At 30.4% G+C, this 13804-nt stretch overlaps 1 protein-coding gene across 2 annotated transcripts; it reads left to right on the top strand.

The window, feature by feature from the left end:
- Window positions 1–457: 457 nt before the first annotated feature.
- On the top strand, window positions 458–11289 carry Miro (mitochondrial Rho GTPase). Of its 2 annotated transcripts, XM_074116078.1 has the most exons (14): window positions 458–1167; window positions 1279–1484; window positions 1574–1624; window positions 1719–1820; window positions 3301–3342; window positions 3426–3594; window positions 3672–3792; window positions 4618–4810; window positions 4908–5043; window positions 6704–6834; window positions 7217–7426; window positions 8393–8589; window positions 9052–9093; window positions 10576–11289. In XM_074116078.1, exons 1-14 carry the CDS (start codon window positions 972–974, stop codon window positions 10697–10699), a joined length of 1920 nt encoding a protein of 639 aa, XP_073972179.1. In that variant the 5' UTR covers window positions 458–971; the 3' UTR covers window positions 10700–11289. The 2 variants fall into 2 exon arrangements, with proteins under 2 accessions (XP_073972179.1, XP_073972180.1); XM_074116079.1 differs by lacking the exon at window positions 9052–9093 and having other exon boundaries at window positions 482–1167.
- The last annotated feature ends 2515 nt before the right edge of the window (window positions 11290–13804 follow it).

Below are 13804 nucleotides of genomic sequence, written 5' to 3' on the forward strand. Positions count from 1 at the left end.
AACATACGTTAGTCGATTTCAGTAGAAATGTTAATTTTAGGTAATTTTAACTTATTACTTTCTCTTAAATTAACAAGAGAATATCTACTACATTTATTTTAGAGAAATTAAACTACAAATTTTCCCAAACTAGTCTAGTAATTAGTGCAAAAAAATTAAAGTGGTTAATTGTGCGTGCATCAGGATTTATCACCGTGGGTGAGGAAATATTGCGGGATACACGTTTTAGGTTTCCTAAAGTAATTTTCAGAAATAGACTCTTTTGTTTGTCTGAGTACTGGGATGGTAAAATTCTGTATGACGTAGATCTTAAGAAAATTTGCCACTATATAGGAGAATTTAAGTGAGAGAACTTGGAATTATATGTAATTTTTTTTTGTAGGAAATGATCACAAGAAAATATTATGAGAATATTTTATTATCAGCTTACAATTTGATTACATTTGGATACTACAGTTAATTTCAATCTACCTGGCATTTTGAAAGATAAGACTGAGTTAACGGGGATATATCCCAAAGCCACGATTCAGTAGTAAGTTACCCCCTCCGAGAGTTCAATGTCAATGGCAAACTGAAACGAATGGCAGGTTGTGTGTGTCGTGTCAGCTGTGGCGGTGCTCATCTGCTCATATAATACGTACCGTGTGTGGTGAGCCTCTCTGTGGGGCGTACTCTTGTATTAAATGTTATTATTTTGTGTGAATAGTGAATGTGCTTAGTGTGCTGGAAATAAAAATGTTTATTGGGTTAGAAAAACTATGATAGGAATTACATTTTGTAAAAATAATTATCGAAGTATCTACCGCCGTTTATCCATCAGCAGTCATTAATAATTTCACTATTGACATTTCAGTAGTACAAATTAGAGAGATTAACTCTTTCACAAAAGTAATATTGTTATATTTGGAAAATGTCGAGACTAGGTAATTAAAAGGAATTTAAAACTGTAATAGTTTTGCCAAGTTAAAATAATGGTCATCAGAAGCACTTTAAGAAAGAACGTTAGAATCCTTCTTTTGGGCGAAAGAGGTGTTGGAAAAACGTCGCTTATTTTATCGTTGGTCAGCGAAGAATTTCCTGAAGATGTGCCGGCAAAGGCTGAAGAAATTACCATACCACCTGATGTCACACCAGAAATGGTTCCTACGCACATAGTTGATTACTCAGGTATGTATTCACCATTTAAATACAAACGCTCAAGAGTTGGCCTAAATGACTTCAATAGTTTTATTTATATTTTTCTATTTGCTAAACAAAAAGAGAAATTCTCTGTTGTAGCTATTGAACAGACTGAAGATCAGTTATTAGAGGAAGTAAGGCGAGCTCATGTTATATGCCTTGTATATTCCGTAGAAGATGAAAGAACTTTGTTAAGAATAACTACTCATTGGCTACCTCTTCTACGTGATGCTATACCACATTCAAGATGTCCTATTATTCTTGTGGGTAATAAAGTAGATTTGATTGATGATACAACTGTTACGGTGAGTACATTTTTGTTAATTTTTTATTTATTTATTTGATAAATTTCTAAACAAAACATGTGTTATAAATTTTTTGATGCATACTTTAGGCAGCACAAGAGATAATGGAGGAGTATCCTGAAATTGAAAGTTTTGTTGAGGTAATATTTACATTTTGATAATTTTTTTTTATTGTGAATAGTTTGCCTGGTTTTGATTTAAAGAATTTTAATTTATTTTATTTTATTTTTGCAGTGCTCTGCAAAATCCTTAAGAAATATAAGTGAAATGTTCTATTATGCACAGAAGGCAGTTTTACATCCTACAGCACCCATCTACGTGACAGAAAAACAAGATGTAAGTACAGTGTACAATACTTTTTAGGATGACAATGTGCAGTCTGAAAACATTTAAAAAGATTATTTATTTTAAGTTACGATCATATTCACTGTCTGTATTGAAAAACAATGAAATAATCAAAAGAATTTAAGGAGACAAACTTTATTAGAACAAACTATTAATTGTGTAATAAAGTACAAATGTTTGACGAGGTCCAAAGATATAAATCAAACTCAATTATTCTAAACGTATAGCTCTGTTTTACATTTCGAACTTTTCGGTGCCTTTTAGAGAAACGTTAACCGATGACTAAATATTAGTGTTCTCTATTAACAACCCTTAATTGATGCATAAGAAAATCATTATTAAACTCTCGATTTAATACTTCATTTCTTTAAACAACCACGTTATAGTTCTTGAAAAGAACGCCGCAGAGCTGTTCAAACAGCAAATCAGTAAGCTATCACTGTTAAGTAGCAATGTTTTGACCCTCGCCAATTAATTACTTATCATCTACTGTCATACTTCTGATTCGTTTATTTTATGAGCGCACCATTTTGGCTTATTTTAAAGGGCTCTCCTTTGTCAACTTAATTAAAGGTACATTTTTCGTACATAGATGCTGACCATTAACTTGTACCTCTCCAGTCTATAAATTATACGAAAGTTCATTATAATTAATTATGAATGCAATTTTTCAGTGAAATATTAATGTAGATCTGGAGAATTGAGTTTTCAATCTCAATGAACGGATTGCCACTAATAAAAACTTTTGATATTACATCATTGTTCTGTAAAAGTAAAGTAATCGCCTATTTTTTCAGGCGGGGCTTAACGTCCAACTACCAATTAGGTGTCGTGGGCGAATTGTTCTGTATATTTCACTTTATTAATTTTTTGTAGTACTGCAAAAGAGTACTTAATTTGTAGTCGCAAAAAAAATTATGTTGTCTTATTAACGTATTAAACTATTTCTTGCTTTATATTGTTCGTAAAACCATACACGTAATGTTGTGAGACTCTCTAGACTTCCCTCTGGAAGTCTACCTCACCAGAACTGAACCAAAACTAACTTTTCAGAAAAAAGTTTTGAATTAAAACTATAGATCCAAAAAAAAAATCCAACAAAAGTAATAATAAGACTGAAACTAGCAATAATAACTCTCTCTTAGATGAATTAATCGTTAAAAAGAAATAAAAATGAGTGCCCTAATAATTCCTTTAATCTCTCAACGTCACTTGCATATTACGTGGAGTAATGAGAAACATACCTAATATTTATAATTTGGTGGATATTTAAAAAGATATTTCTGATTAAAGCTGAGCGTGCCCTTCCATTGGTGGGACACCCTACAGTTTGGAAACTTCTACCGTAAGTCATGCGGATTCCTTACACTTATCATGCCTCATCAACTTACTTTGGTTTTGAAAATGATCAGAACTTAAAAACTTATTCAAAAAATTTGCAATCTAGTTTTTACATTTATTTATATTTCAGTTGACTGAAGAATGCAAAAAGGCTCTCACTCGAATATTTATGGTAAATAACTAATTTTGTATGCCTATAAAATTAAAGGTGGTCTTTAATTATTTTATTTACGCATATTTCTTTTATTATTCCAGGTGTGTGACTTAGATAATGATGGTTTATTAAATGATTACGAGTTGAATGCTTTCCAAAAAAGATGTTTTGACATGCCTTTACGGCCAGAGGCGATGGAAGATGTTAAAGAAGTGTTGAAAAGAAATTTAGTAGGCGGTGTTTCCCCTAATAACTGCATCACATTGTTGGGTATTGTTTGTTAATTTACCCCAGAAAATATGGTAAATTAATCAGAATTTGAATTATGATAATTTTTTTGTGTTCAGGATTTTTATATCTTCACTGCCTGTTTATCCAAAGAGGAAGAAGTCATACAACATGGACGGTGTTACGGAAGTTTGGTTACAACGACCAGTTACACCTCACCAAGGACTTTTTATTCCCACCGTATGTCAATAAGTTACTTGCTACATAAAAATGTAGTTTAAATTTCTTGATTTAAACAAATATGGAAACTACACAATGTGGAATTCACATATTGTAAATATGTTGAATCATTAAAACCCAACCCCTTTTTGTAAAATAAGTCAGCTATGAGTGCAGATGACATTTATATTACTAAACTCCTATGCTGCGATAAAAGAGGATCACATAAAATTCATATAACATTGATTAGACGCTTAGAGTTCATTCATGCCATGCCGTTGACAGAACTAATCCCACCGCTGCCACCAATCGCTTTGTGGATAAAGAGAAATATAAGTAAAGTAAGTGTGAACCAACATTACGACCAAGAAGATCTAATGCCTGATTAGAATAGGGAGTGACAATGGAGACAATTCACTGCTAAAAGATCTGTTGTAGGATTCTTACTCCTCAATAAGATATAGGCTTAGATTTTCTATGGAATCGTTAAATTCAAATAATTGCAATCAATTATTTCTGCAGACCCCTGTTAACATGATAAGTGTGTTTAGAAATATCAGAGTAAGAATTGTTGACATCATTTTGGGCTTCCCACTGGGGTGCGGTTGCCTGGTCTAGTGAACTTCCAGTTCAAGGGTCATCCTCACTCTCGCTCCCTCTCACACACCCACACTGACTCGAGAGTCAGCAAGTGCGAGACGGTAATGTAAGTGAAGTCGAAATCTTCACACAAACTGATAATCTACCTCTGATGATGGATTAAAGTTTGGTAACCGTCAGAGATATAGTGAATGTGCGTGCTTCGAAGGATAAATCAAAGAAGTTTGTTTTTTATTTTTTATTTAGATTAAAAGTGCCACATGGAAGCACCACAGAATTAAGTCATAAAGGAAGCCAATTTTTCACTAAATTGTTTTGGAGATTTGACAAAGATAGGGATGGTGCTCTAAGTCCAGTAGAACTGAGCCAGCTGTTCACCACGTGCCCAGCACAAGCATGGGGAACCGATATACAAAATATTGTCCCTACCAATGAAAAGGTGATTCCTAAGCTTTTGAGTTTTAGTATATTTATTATTCACAATATTTCACATAAAATAAATTGTTTTTATTAATGTTTGAATTATAAATTTTTAGGAATGGATAACTTTGCAAGGTTTTCTTTGCTTTTGGATTTTAACAACTGTAACCGATGTGAAAACAACTTTTGAATATCTTGCTTATTTTGGCTATCCTATTAATGATTGTGAAAATCAGATATCAGCAATACATGGTAAACAAGATACATTAATTAACGAATTACTCTGATACGAATAGTCAAATGATTTATCTTTCCGCAATTTATAAAACGCGTTCTCGAAATTAAGAATTTGTGAGAAAATGAAATCACTAAAAAACATTAAAAGGTGTTGAGGCACTTCAATTGTGCATGTATCTTGAAGTTTGAAATTTTACTAACATATTTAAATCCTACAATATTATGCACATAATACTTAATTAACACTTTAGAGAGAAGCCTAATTCTATTTCTTCCCTAAAACTAGTTTAAGAATTCCTGGAATTTTCAATTATATATAAAAATTAAAGAGTATCGTTGGAATTTTTAGAGAAAATTTCAAAATTCTTAATAAAGTCGAGTTTTCAGTCGTCAGCTTTTGACCAAACTTTATTGTCACGTTCTCTGAGTCACTTATATCAATTATGAATTTTCAACGATTTTCTGTTTTTCAATTTATGCTGATCACACAAATGCGCGCACGCACAAACTCAGAAAATCAATGTATAAAGGTCAGTTTTTAGTCCGAGGGTCTTAGAACGGATACTTCCTTTACAAACGAAACGTACAAAATCTCCATTAATACATTAACTTCTTTTACTTTTTTTCTTTACTCCTTTTTAATTTCTTCTTATTACACTTCTTAATTTTCTTGTAAAAATATTTCTCCCACTAGGAAAATAACTCTTTAATTTTATAAGGTAACATCGGGACAGGGTTGGTATATTTTATTTAGTATAAGTTTAGGTAAAACTTTGGTATATGGTTTGGTATGTGTAAGTCGTGTGAATCGGTATGGTTATGTACTGTAAGATGCCCGGTTTGATAACCGTGAGTTACTAAATTAATGATTATATCTTTGATTTTATACGTCATAGCACGCATGTTAATTATATCCCTGACCGGTTGCAGACTTTCATCCGCAACTCTCTCTATATATATATACAGGGTGAACCAGTAAGTATTGTCCATAGACCTACTGTGTGTAGTACATCTAAAGTGGAGTTCAATGACGTATTGGCCAACTTCATATTTTCCACTGTTCTTAAGTGACGTCACTTTATTTTTTGTTCTAAAATCAATACTTTTTTCCAATAAAAATGTTTTTACTCAGAAAGTTTTAGCCCGAATTCGATTCTGATGTCACGGTTAGAAAGACAGATAAATTTTCTAAAAATTGATACCATTTCGAAGCATAAGTTATTCTCCAAACAGTCTCAATCTTCCTCCGGATGCTGGAAAAATAAAAGTAATGGAAATTTTTAAGAAAACTCATTAGGCCCTTACGTGATCATTATCCGACCTAGATGCTGGCGCTTTTTGTAAAAGTTTCACAAACTTTGAAGATTAGATTAACTATAGTTCCTTTGTTTTAAACATAAGTGACGTCGAAATTTCTACACTAAACTGATCTAATCAACCTCTAATGATGGATGAAAGTGCGAAACCGGTCAGAGATACAATAAACATCCGTGCTAAGTCGGATAAATTAATTTTTGTTAGGAAAAATTGTACCTATCAGTATGTATGTGCTTCCGCCCTCTCCTCGCCCGTGCATCATTGTAATAAAGTTGAATTTTAAAAACATGAGGCCTAAGCCGTGACGTTTCATCACACAAATTAACGTTGTAAAGTAAATTTTGTTAATTTATTTTAGTTACAAGAGAGAAGAAATTAGACTTACTGAAAAAACAATCTACAAGAAATGTATATCAGTGTCATGTAATTGGTTGCAAAGGTGCTGGTAAATCTACGATTAGTAGACGGCATATTGGACATTCATTTTCGGTAGGTACTTTCTAGTTATTTTACGAGCTATTAGGAAGAAAGGAAAAGAAACATTCTAACATACGTGACTGAAATTTGCAATATTCTTTTCTTCCTAAAAGATTAATGAATCAGTCACCAAAACAATGAATAATACTTTATGAACTGTATTTCATTAAAGGTGTGGTAGGGTCAGCATAGCTAGATAATTAATGGATTTTATTCCTCACACCACGCATGTTTTTGTTATTCTCTTCCGAACTATCATCTCACATCAATAATAGGTTTATAGTTTGATATCCACTTACAAAGATTCTGTACACACTGAATCGGCAAATGTAGTGGAAGTCATAATGGATAAAATCAGCAATTCATATTTATTAATTTGATAAATTTACTTTAGAGAATAAAAGAAGATGCTGAAGGAGTGCCACAGCGCACAATCAATATCATTCATGTTTATGGTCAAGAAAAGTATCTAATTATGAAAGATGTAGAATCAAGACATGCATCGGATCCATTAGGTTCTTCGGATGTACGTTGTGATGTTGTTTGCTTAGTTTACGATGCCACAAATCCTAAATCTTTTGAATATGCAGCGCGTATTTATTTGGTAAGTTGGTTTTTTTAAATAATTGAAGTTATGTTTTATATTGTTATTGCCTTTATTTATAAATAATAATATATAAAATACAATTAAAAAAAAAATAGCAGGTCACTTCTCACGGTCGACCACCGTCTGAGGAGTTGCAAATTCATAAGATGAAATTCACACATTTAAATTAGCTATTAAATTTTTTTAAAAAAACGTAGTTTCTATTAAATTGTTACATGATTTTGATTATTATTAATTTTATTTATTTGTATTGATTGATTTCTTTTTATTTTATTTATTTATTTTATTAATATTTAAAAGAATATTTTAATCATACGCTAAAGAAAATCTATAGCGCCAAGCATTTAAGTAGAAATCAACCAGTCAAAACCAATCATTGAATTGCTTACCTTAGATTCTGAAACAGTCAATTATCTTCTATTGAAAAGACGTTTTTGACTTGGGCATCAATATGAAAATTATCCTCGATATGTTCACAGTTACATAAAGAACAAATATTAACATTTATATTAATTATATTATATTAACATAATCTCTTACTTTTAATTTAAATTGAATTGAAGAGATTATGTAACTATAATTATTTTTATTAAAATCCAGCGCCCTATTCCAAAGAAGTTGCTACCTATTTATACATTTCTGTCTGTAATTATGAGATGGAGGAGGATTGCTTTGGTGAGAGAGGAGGCCAAGGTCCATCAAGGACCGTAGAGCTAGAGGAGAGAGAGAGTCTGTAATTATTAATCATATGATGTTTTATGGCAGAAATAATATTCTTAATTTGGTCTGCCAATATACTAAACTGTCTAAAGGAATACTATAAAGTTCACAAATGTTTATTCATTACTCTTAGAATCTTTTTGGGACCTTACTCGTTCCATGTAAAATATTAAATATATGTTTTAGTTAAATTTTTATATCTTTATGAATGTTGAGGATCATTATGATTTTTATTATTTTCAGAAATATTTTGAATCTGGCCGAATTCCTGTATTATTTGTTTGCTCAAAGGCAGATTGTGGTGAAGTAAGACAAGATTATCTTGTACAACCATCAGATTTTTGTGATGCCCACAGACTTGCTCCTCCACACAAGTACACCGCAGTCAATGGAGATGGAAAAGAATTATATCAAAAATTAGCAACAATGGCTGCGTTTCCGTAAGTGTTTCACACCCTTTCATAGACTCTCACAGTCTTGTATCTCCTAATGAACTACTAATATTATTCTGTTCAGAGATAAAAAGAATGGTTCTCTCCGCCGTACATGGTAGTTTACATCTGTAAAAATCCTTGTTTGTTAGTTACCGACTTAAAAAACGGCTTTAAAACTTGATAGAGGAGTAAATCTTGTTGAACATTTTGTGCAATAAACTTGAAAATATAAAACCATTTTTAGTGGAACTTCAAATCTTCTATTTCCGGAACCTTTGATGTATTAGAAAGAATTTCTTTTGGAAATGCATGATTTTTTTGAATATTTTGTCGTTTCTTTAAGTGCAGGGAGAAATACAGGCATTATAAGCATATAAAATAAAATATAAACAAATAAACCTGAATAAGTACATTATTTTAACAAAACTTTTTTTTGGTCACTTTATCTAAAATAATTTTTTTTGTCAGTCGTTTTCATGCAGCATGGATACTCTTCTATCGTCATGCAAGGTTTGTGAGTTATTCATTTAAAACAATTTTTTTATTTTTTGTAAAGCACAATGCAAAGAATATTACTTTCACTTTAGTAAGGCAATAAATACCCCTGCGTTGTTCTGCTGATGAAGAGGTTATTGCACATAATAATTTTGTTCTAATTTACTACCTTTCTTAGTATCCATTTTATTAATATTCGAATAACTTAATAATCTTTAGTAATCATTTTGGTACAATGATTGAATAATTCAATCATTTGTTACTTGAAAGTGCATACTTAACTAAATAGTGACATTTCTACTAGCTAAATGTAATGGAATTTACTTTTTGAAATAACCCCAATTTAAACTTAGCTTTCTATAATGTAATAATCATTTTTCTATTAACGTGCACTGCACTAAACTAAAGTTTGATAGAAACCCCTTTTTTCCGTTTAGATGCTATGATTTATCTGAGTGATCATGATACATTGTCCACATGATGATGTTTATGCTTTAGTAGAGTAGTTTTTTAATATATATTTTCTCCTGCATTTTCTTCTAAATGGTGTTGAAATACCTTCAACAAGTGTATGAGTTTTATATTTCAGGGCTCCCTAATCCATTTACAAAACCTAAACTTACAAAAGGTATTAATAAAAAAAAAGTATTGCAGCCAACTAAAAAACATTGAATATTATTAACAAAGGCCACGAAAAATAAACAGACCATCACTAAAATATTTGGTTTACAACTCGACATAAGACTAGGACCTATACAAACTGAAATTAACCTTCTAGATCCTTAGTTTATGAACAGGACTACCGCATTTAAATAATTTATTTGGACATTTTGACCTTAAGTTCATCTTAATTCTCTTGAAAATGATTTTTGTTTTGTTTTTAAATTGGCAATCTTATTTTTAAGATACCAAAGAGAGTACATTAAAATTATAATTTAGCTTGAAAACTGATTTTTCTTTCTTAAAGTGTTTATGACTCAATGTTGAGAAAGTATTTTGAATTCGGTTTTAAAATAGGGCATGCTGTGACGAACTAAAAAGAGTGTCATATGGACCCTCGAGTGTTTCATCGGTACCTTTTTATGTTTGCAGAATTTCAATTTTATTTCTTATAAGTATTAGTTCTAACAGAATAATCCGACATTGATTGTTGTCAGTACACTTGGCTTTCCAGGCTGGCTTGTTCGTTGCGCAGCCAGAGTTCGCAGTTCTTCAGTAGAGGGCGGAATGCAGTTCCTCCGCGAGTTAAACCCAATGTTTCATTACAGTAGTGTTTCAGCTTTATCTTAGTTGCGTTTTTAAAAAAAATAGGTAACCAAATTTAACCTGGTTATTCAGTAAACCCACCTTATTAGGCTTTGGTCTCAAATTATTCGTGTTAATGTTTTAGTTTTAGACACAATGACTTTACATTTTATTATAATATTTATTAAAATAAAAAATAATACACACATTTTATAATAAAATTGCATTAACATTTAATTTTTTTTTTTACAGCCATCTGACAGAGCTTAGTTTATTGAGCGGAGATTCAATTTTATGGAAGGCTGGTATCGGTATAGCAATAGTGGCTGCTCTAGGTCTTGCTGTATCCAAGTTGTTAATCAGACATGAAAGATAATAAATACTTTTGAATTGAAGAAAAGGTATTTAATTGTAAACAACACTACTCACTCACACATTCAAATGCATGCTGTGAAAAAATCATTTTTCTAGTCATTTTACAAAATTAAAATATATACATATATGTGAAACAAAAAGAGAATAAAAGTTATTTATTTAAGAAGCATGTTACCACCTTAAAATAAAAAACAAAAGTAAGGCAGGAGTATTTCAGGCGTTCCTTGTAAGTAAAATTTAAACCTCAACAAAAAATAAAAAACAATAATAATTAATAATCAAATAATTATTTATAATCGATCATTTATTGTTTGATCTTTCCTTGTAAGTATACTGCCAAAAATAATTCTATTTTATACATACTTTTAGCAATAATTGAACATTAGGTTTTGTTTTGCTTTTTATTTTAAGTATTCTTTTTAACTGATTTTTATTTATTCTTTTTACTTTAGAATAATTGGGAACATTTTAGAATATTTAGTGATAAATTGTCACAGTGAGTTTGTAAAGTTTTTATTTTGATTTCTGTTTAAAGAAAATACTTAATTCTTGTAAAAAATTTATAAACCTAATAAAAACATTTTAAACGGATGTATTTTTAGTTTTATTTTACACTTTTTGTACTGAAGTAGGCCTCTTGCTATTAAGCCATCCAATTATCATGTTTGCTTTCCTTCGATTTAGTGATAATTACCGCAGGCAATTCGTGAAGGAGGGCCCGCCTAACAACAGTTGGATTTCCTCGTAGATGTCAAAAAAAAAGAAAAAAAAAAAGGTGTCTAGGCAAGAGAAGTTTTAGAGTCTAGACTGAACTCTTTTGTGGAAGGATCTGCTGCAGTAGAGGCAAAGAGAATGTGGGTCTGTGTGAAAATAATGTTAGATTCATAAATTTGTACGTGGAGTAAATTACCAACCGCTGAATTCTACCAGTTCATCTGGGTTTGCAACATTCAAAATAGTGTAACAAAGTGTCAAAATCTTTTTACGTTCAGGTAATAACAAATGTTACTGATTTTTTTTACTGTTTATCAAGTTTTATTTTCAAGATTTTACTTATTTACGCGTTAGTTACATTATTTGAATCACTTATTCATCATTATTTCATTTGAAAATAAATGTTGCCCAATGTAAATATAAGAATTACAGTTCTGTTATTTAGAAAATTCGCGCTCCCCTCCGGGTACTTGTTCTGCTTGATAAATTGGCTCATTTTTTTTTTTTTTTTTTGGTAGAAATATATTTTACCGAATTACATTTGTCATAAATTATTTATCTGTTTTCAACGCATTAAATAAATATGACTGTACTCATGACACGGATCGTGTTAACTTTGTATTTTTACGCCAGACGTGGATTATCCAGTAAAACTAGTGGAGTTTTTAAATTTTGTTTATCAGCTGAGGTTTTCTCGAGTTTTTTGCCTCATTATTCAATTTTATGATGTATATTTTTTACAATTTATGTAATTATTATGCTGGCGGTTATCGTATTCGTACTGGCACTCCATTGTACATATGTATTTATTTTTATGTAATAAATAAAAATCTTTCTTTCTTAAATTTTGTCGTTTCTTTTCTGAACCCCTACTTCCAATATCAGCTGTCATAAGTTTTATAAGCTTTTCAGGATTATGAATATAATGTTAAAAAAAAAAAATTCTTAAATTTCTTCTTTGTTTTAATTATTTTTGTTTTCTACTGTTTCCTTTCACCTATTTTCTTATGTAAGTGATTCTGTAATCTTTTTATGTTAACTATTACATCTTCTGAAGACAGGTACACATTCAAAAGATCTTGATGAATGACACCTATGGACCAGAGACTGAAAGAAAAATAATTGTTTGTTTTAAAGGCTTTTCCTGCTAAAGCCTAACAATTCTCGTTATTTTAAGGCCTAAAATAGTAGTAACTGATTCTAGCAGGAAACTGATTATTTAAAAATATCAACTTGAATATTAATATTAAGAATGGGCGTGTGAGTAGAAATGAAAATCTGAACACTTGTTTTTTATGAGTTCTACTGGAATCATGCTCAAGCACTGAACCCCAGAAGAATATTTATTTTTGTATTTATATATTTACAAAGAAATTTGAAATACAGAGTTACAGTAATACAATAAATATACTATTTTTGGTTTTTATCTTAAATGTAACTGCAATAATTAAATGAACATCCTTCTAACAAATATTTTCTCAGCATAAGAGATCTTTGGATAGTAATAGCATAGATAATTTAAAGGTTGTTCGTTTGCTAATCTTAAAGTATTAGTCACAGTATCATAGGTTAAACACAATGTTTCAATATATGATTGCCTTAATTTCACAAAACAAGGACTTATTTCACTTTTTAGCTATCTGTTCAGCATTATGCGAAATAAGAAAGGACTGCTTTAATAAATATTTTCTAACCGCCTGTAAGATACTTGAGTACATTAACGGGAAAGATTTGAGATGTTTAATAAAATATTGTAAACATGCTTATCAACTTAGGACAGTACAATTTAAAATAATGTCTATAGATTGATTTCTTTTATAGGGGGACTTCTATTTTTTTCTCTGAATATTTGAGTCGGAACTTGTTTTGGTTTTCTTTAATTTCAGTTTTGTATTATTTATTTGTATTTTACTCCTTTACATTTGTTTTCGTTGCAATATTTATTGAGTTATCGTGACTAGACTCCACTCTGACTGTCCAAGAAAGACCAAGAGGTGTGTCTTCAGTTAAAATGTAAAATGCATTTTATTATATATTTAGTTATTGACTTTTGTACGTAATTTTTTGATTTTACGTTGTTTATGAGTGTAGATGTAAATATTGGCTAATAAAGACAATTATTATTATTATATAAAAAAAGAAAAACAGTTTTGCATGGTATATCGTGAAAACCGAAGTAAAACTTTTCCAAAGTTAAGTTATAGACGAAACCATTTTTTAGGAATTATTTTATATATGTATGATGAATTTGGAATTCAAATTTATTTTTAAGTTATTATTAAACCTAAAGAAATTGATTTAAGGAACTTACAGTAAATAGATCAACGATATGTTTCTGGAAAAACTGATAATCTTCTTAAACAAAAACTATCTTGAAAATGATATATTGTTT

The sequence above is a fragment of the Rhodnius prolixus genome, unplaced genomic scaffold, assembly GCF_049639745.1.
Source record: "Rhodnius prolixus isolate KJV_2025 unplaced genomic scaffold, Rpr scaffold_13, whole genome shotgun sequence".
In the NCBI taxonomy this organism is placed as follows: domain Eukaryota; kingdom Metazoa; phylum Arthropoda; class Insecta; order Hemiptera; family Reduviidae; genus Rhodnius; species Rhodnius prolixus.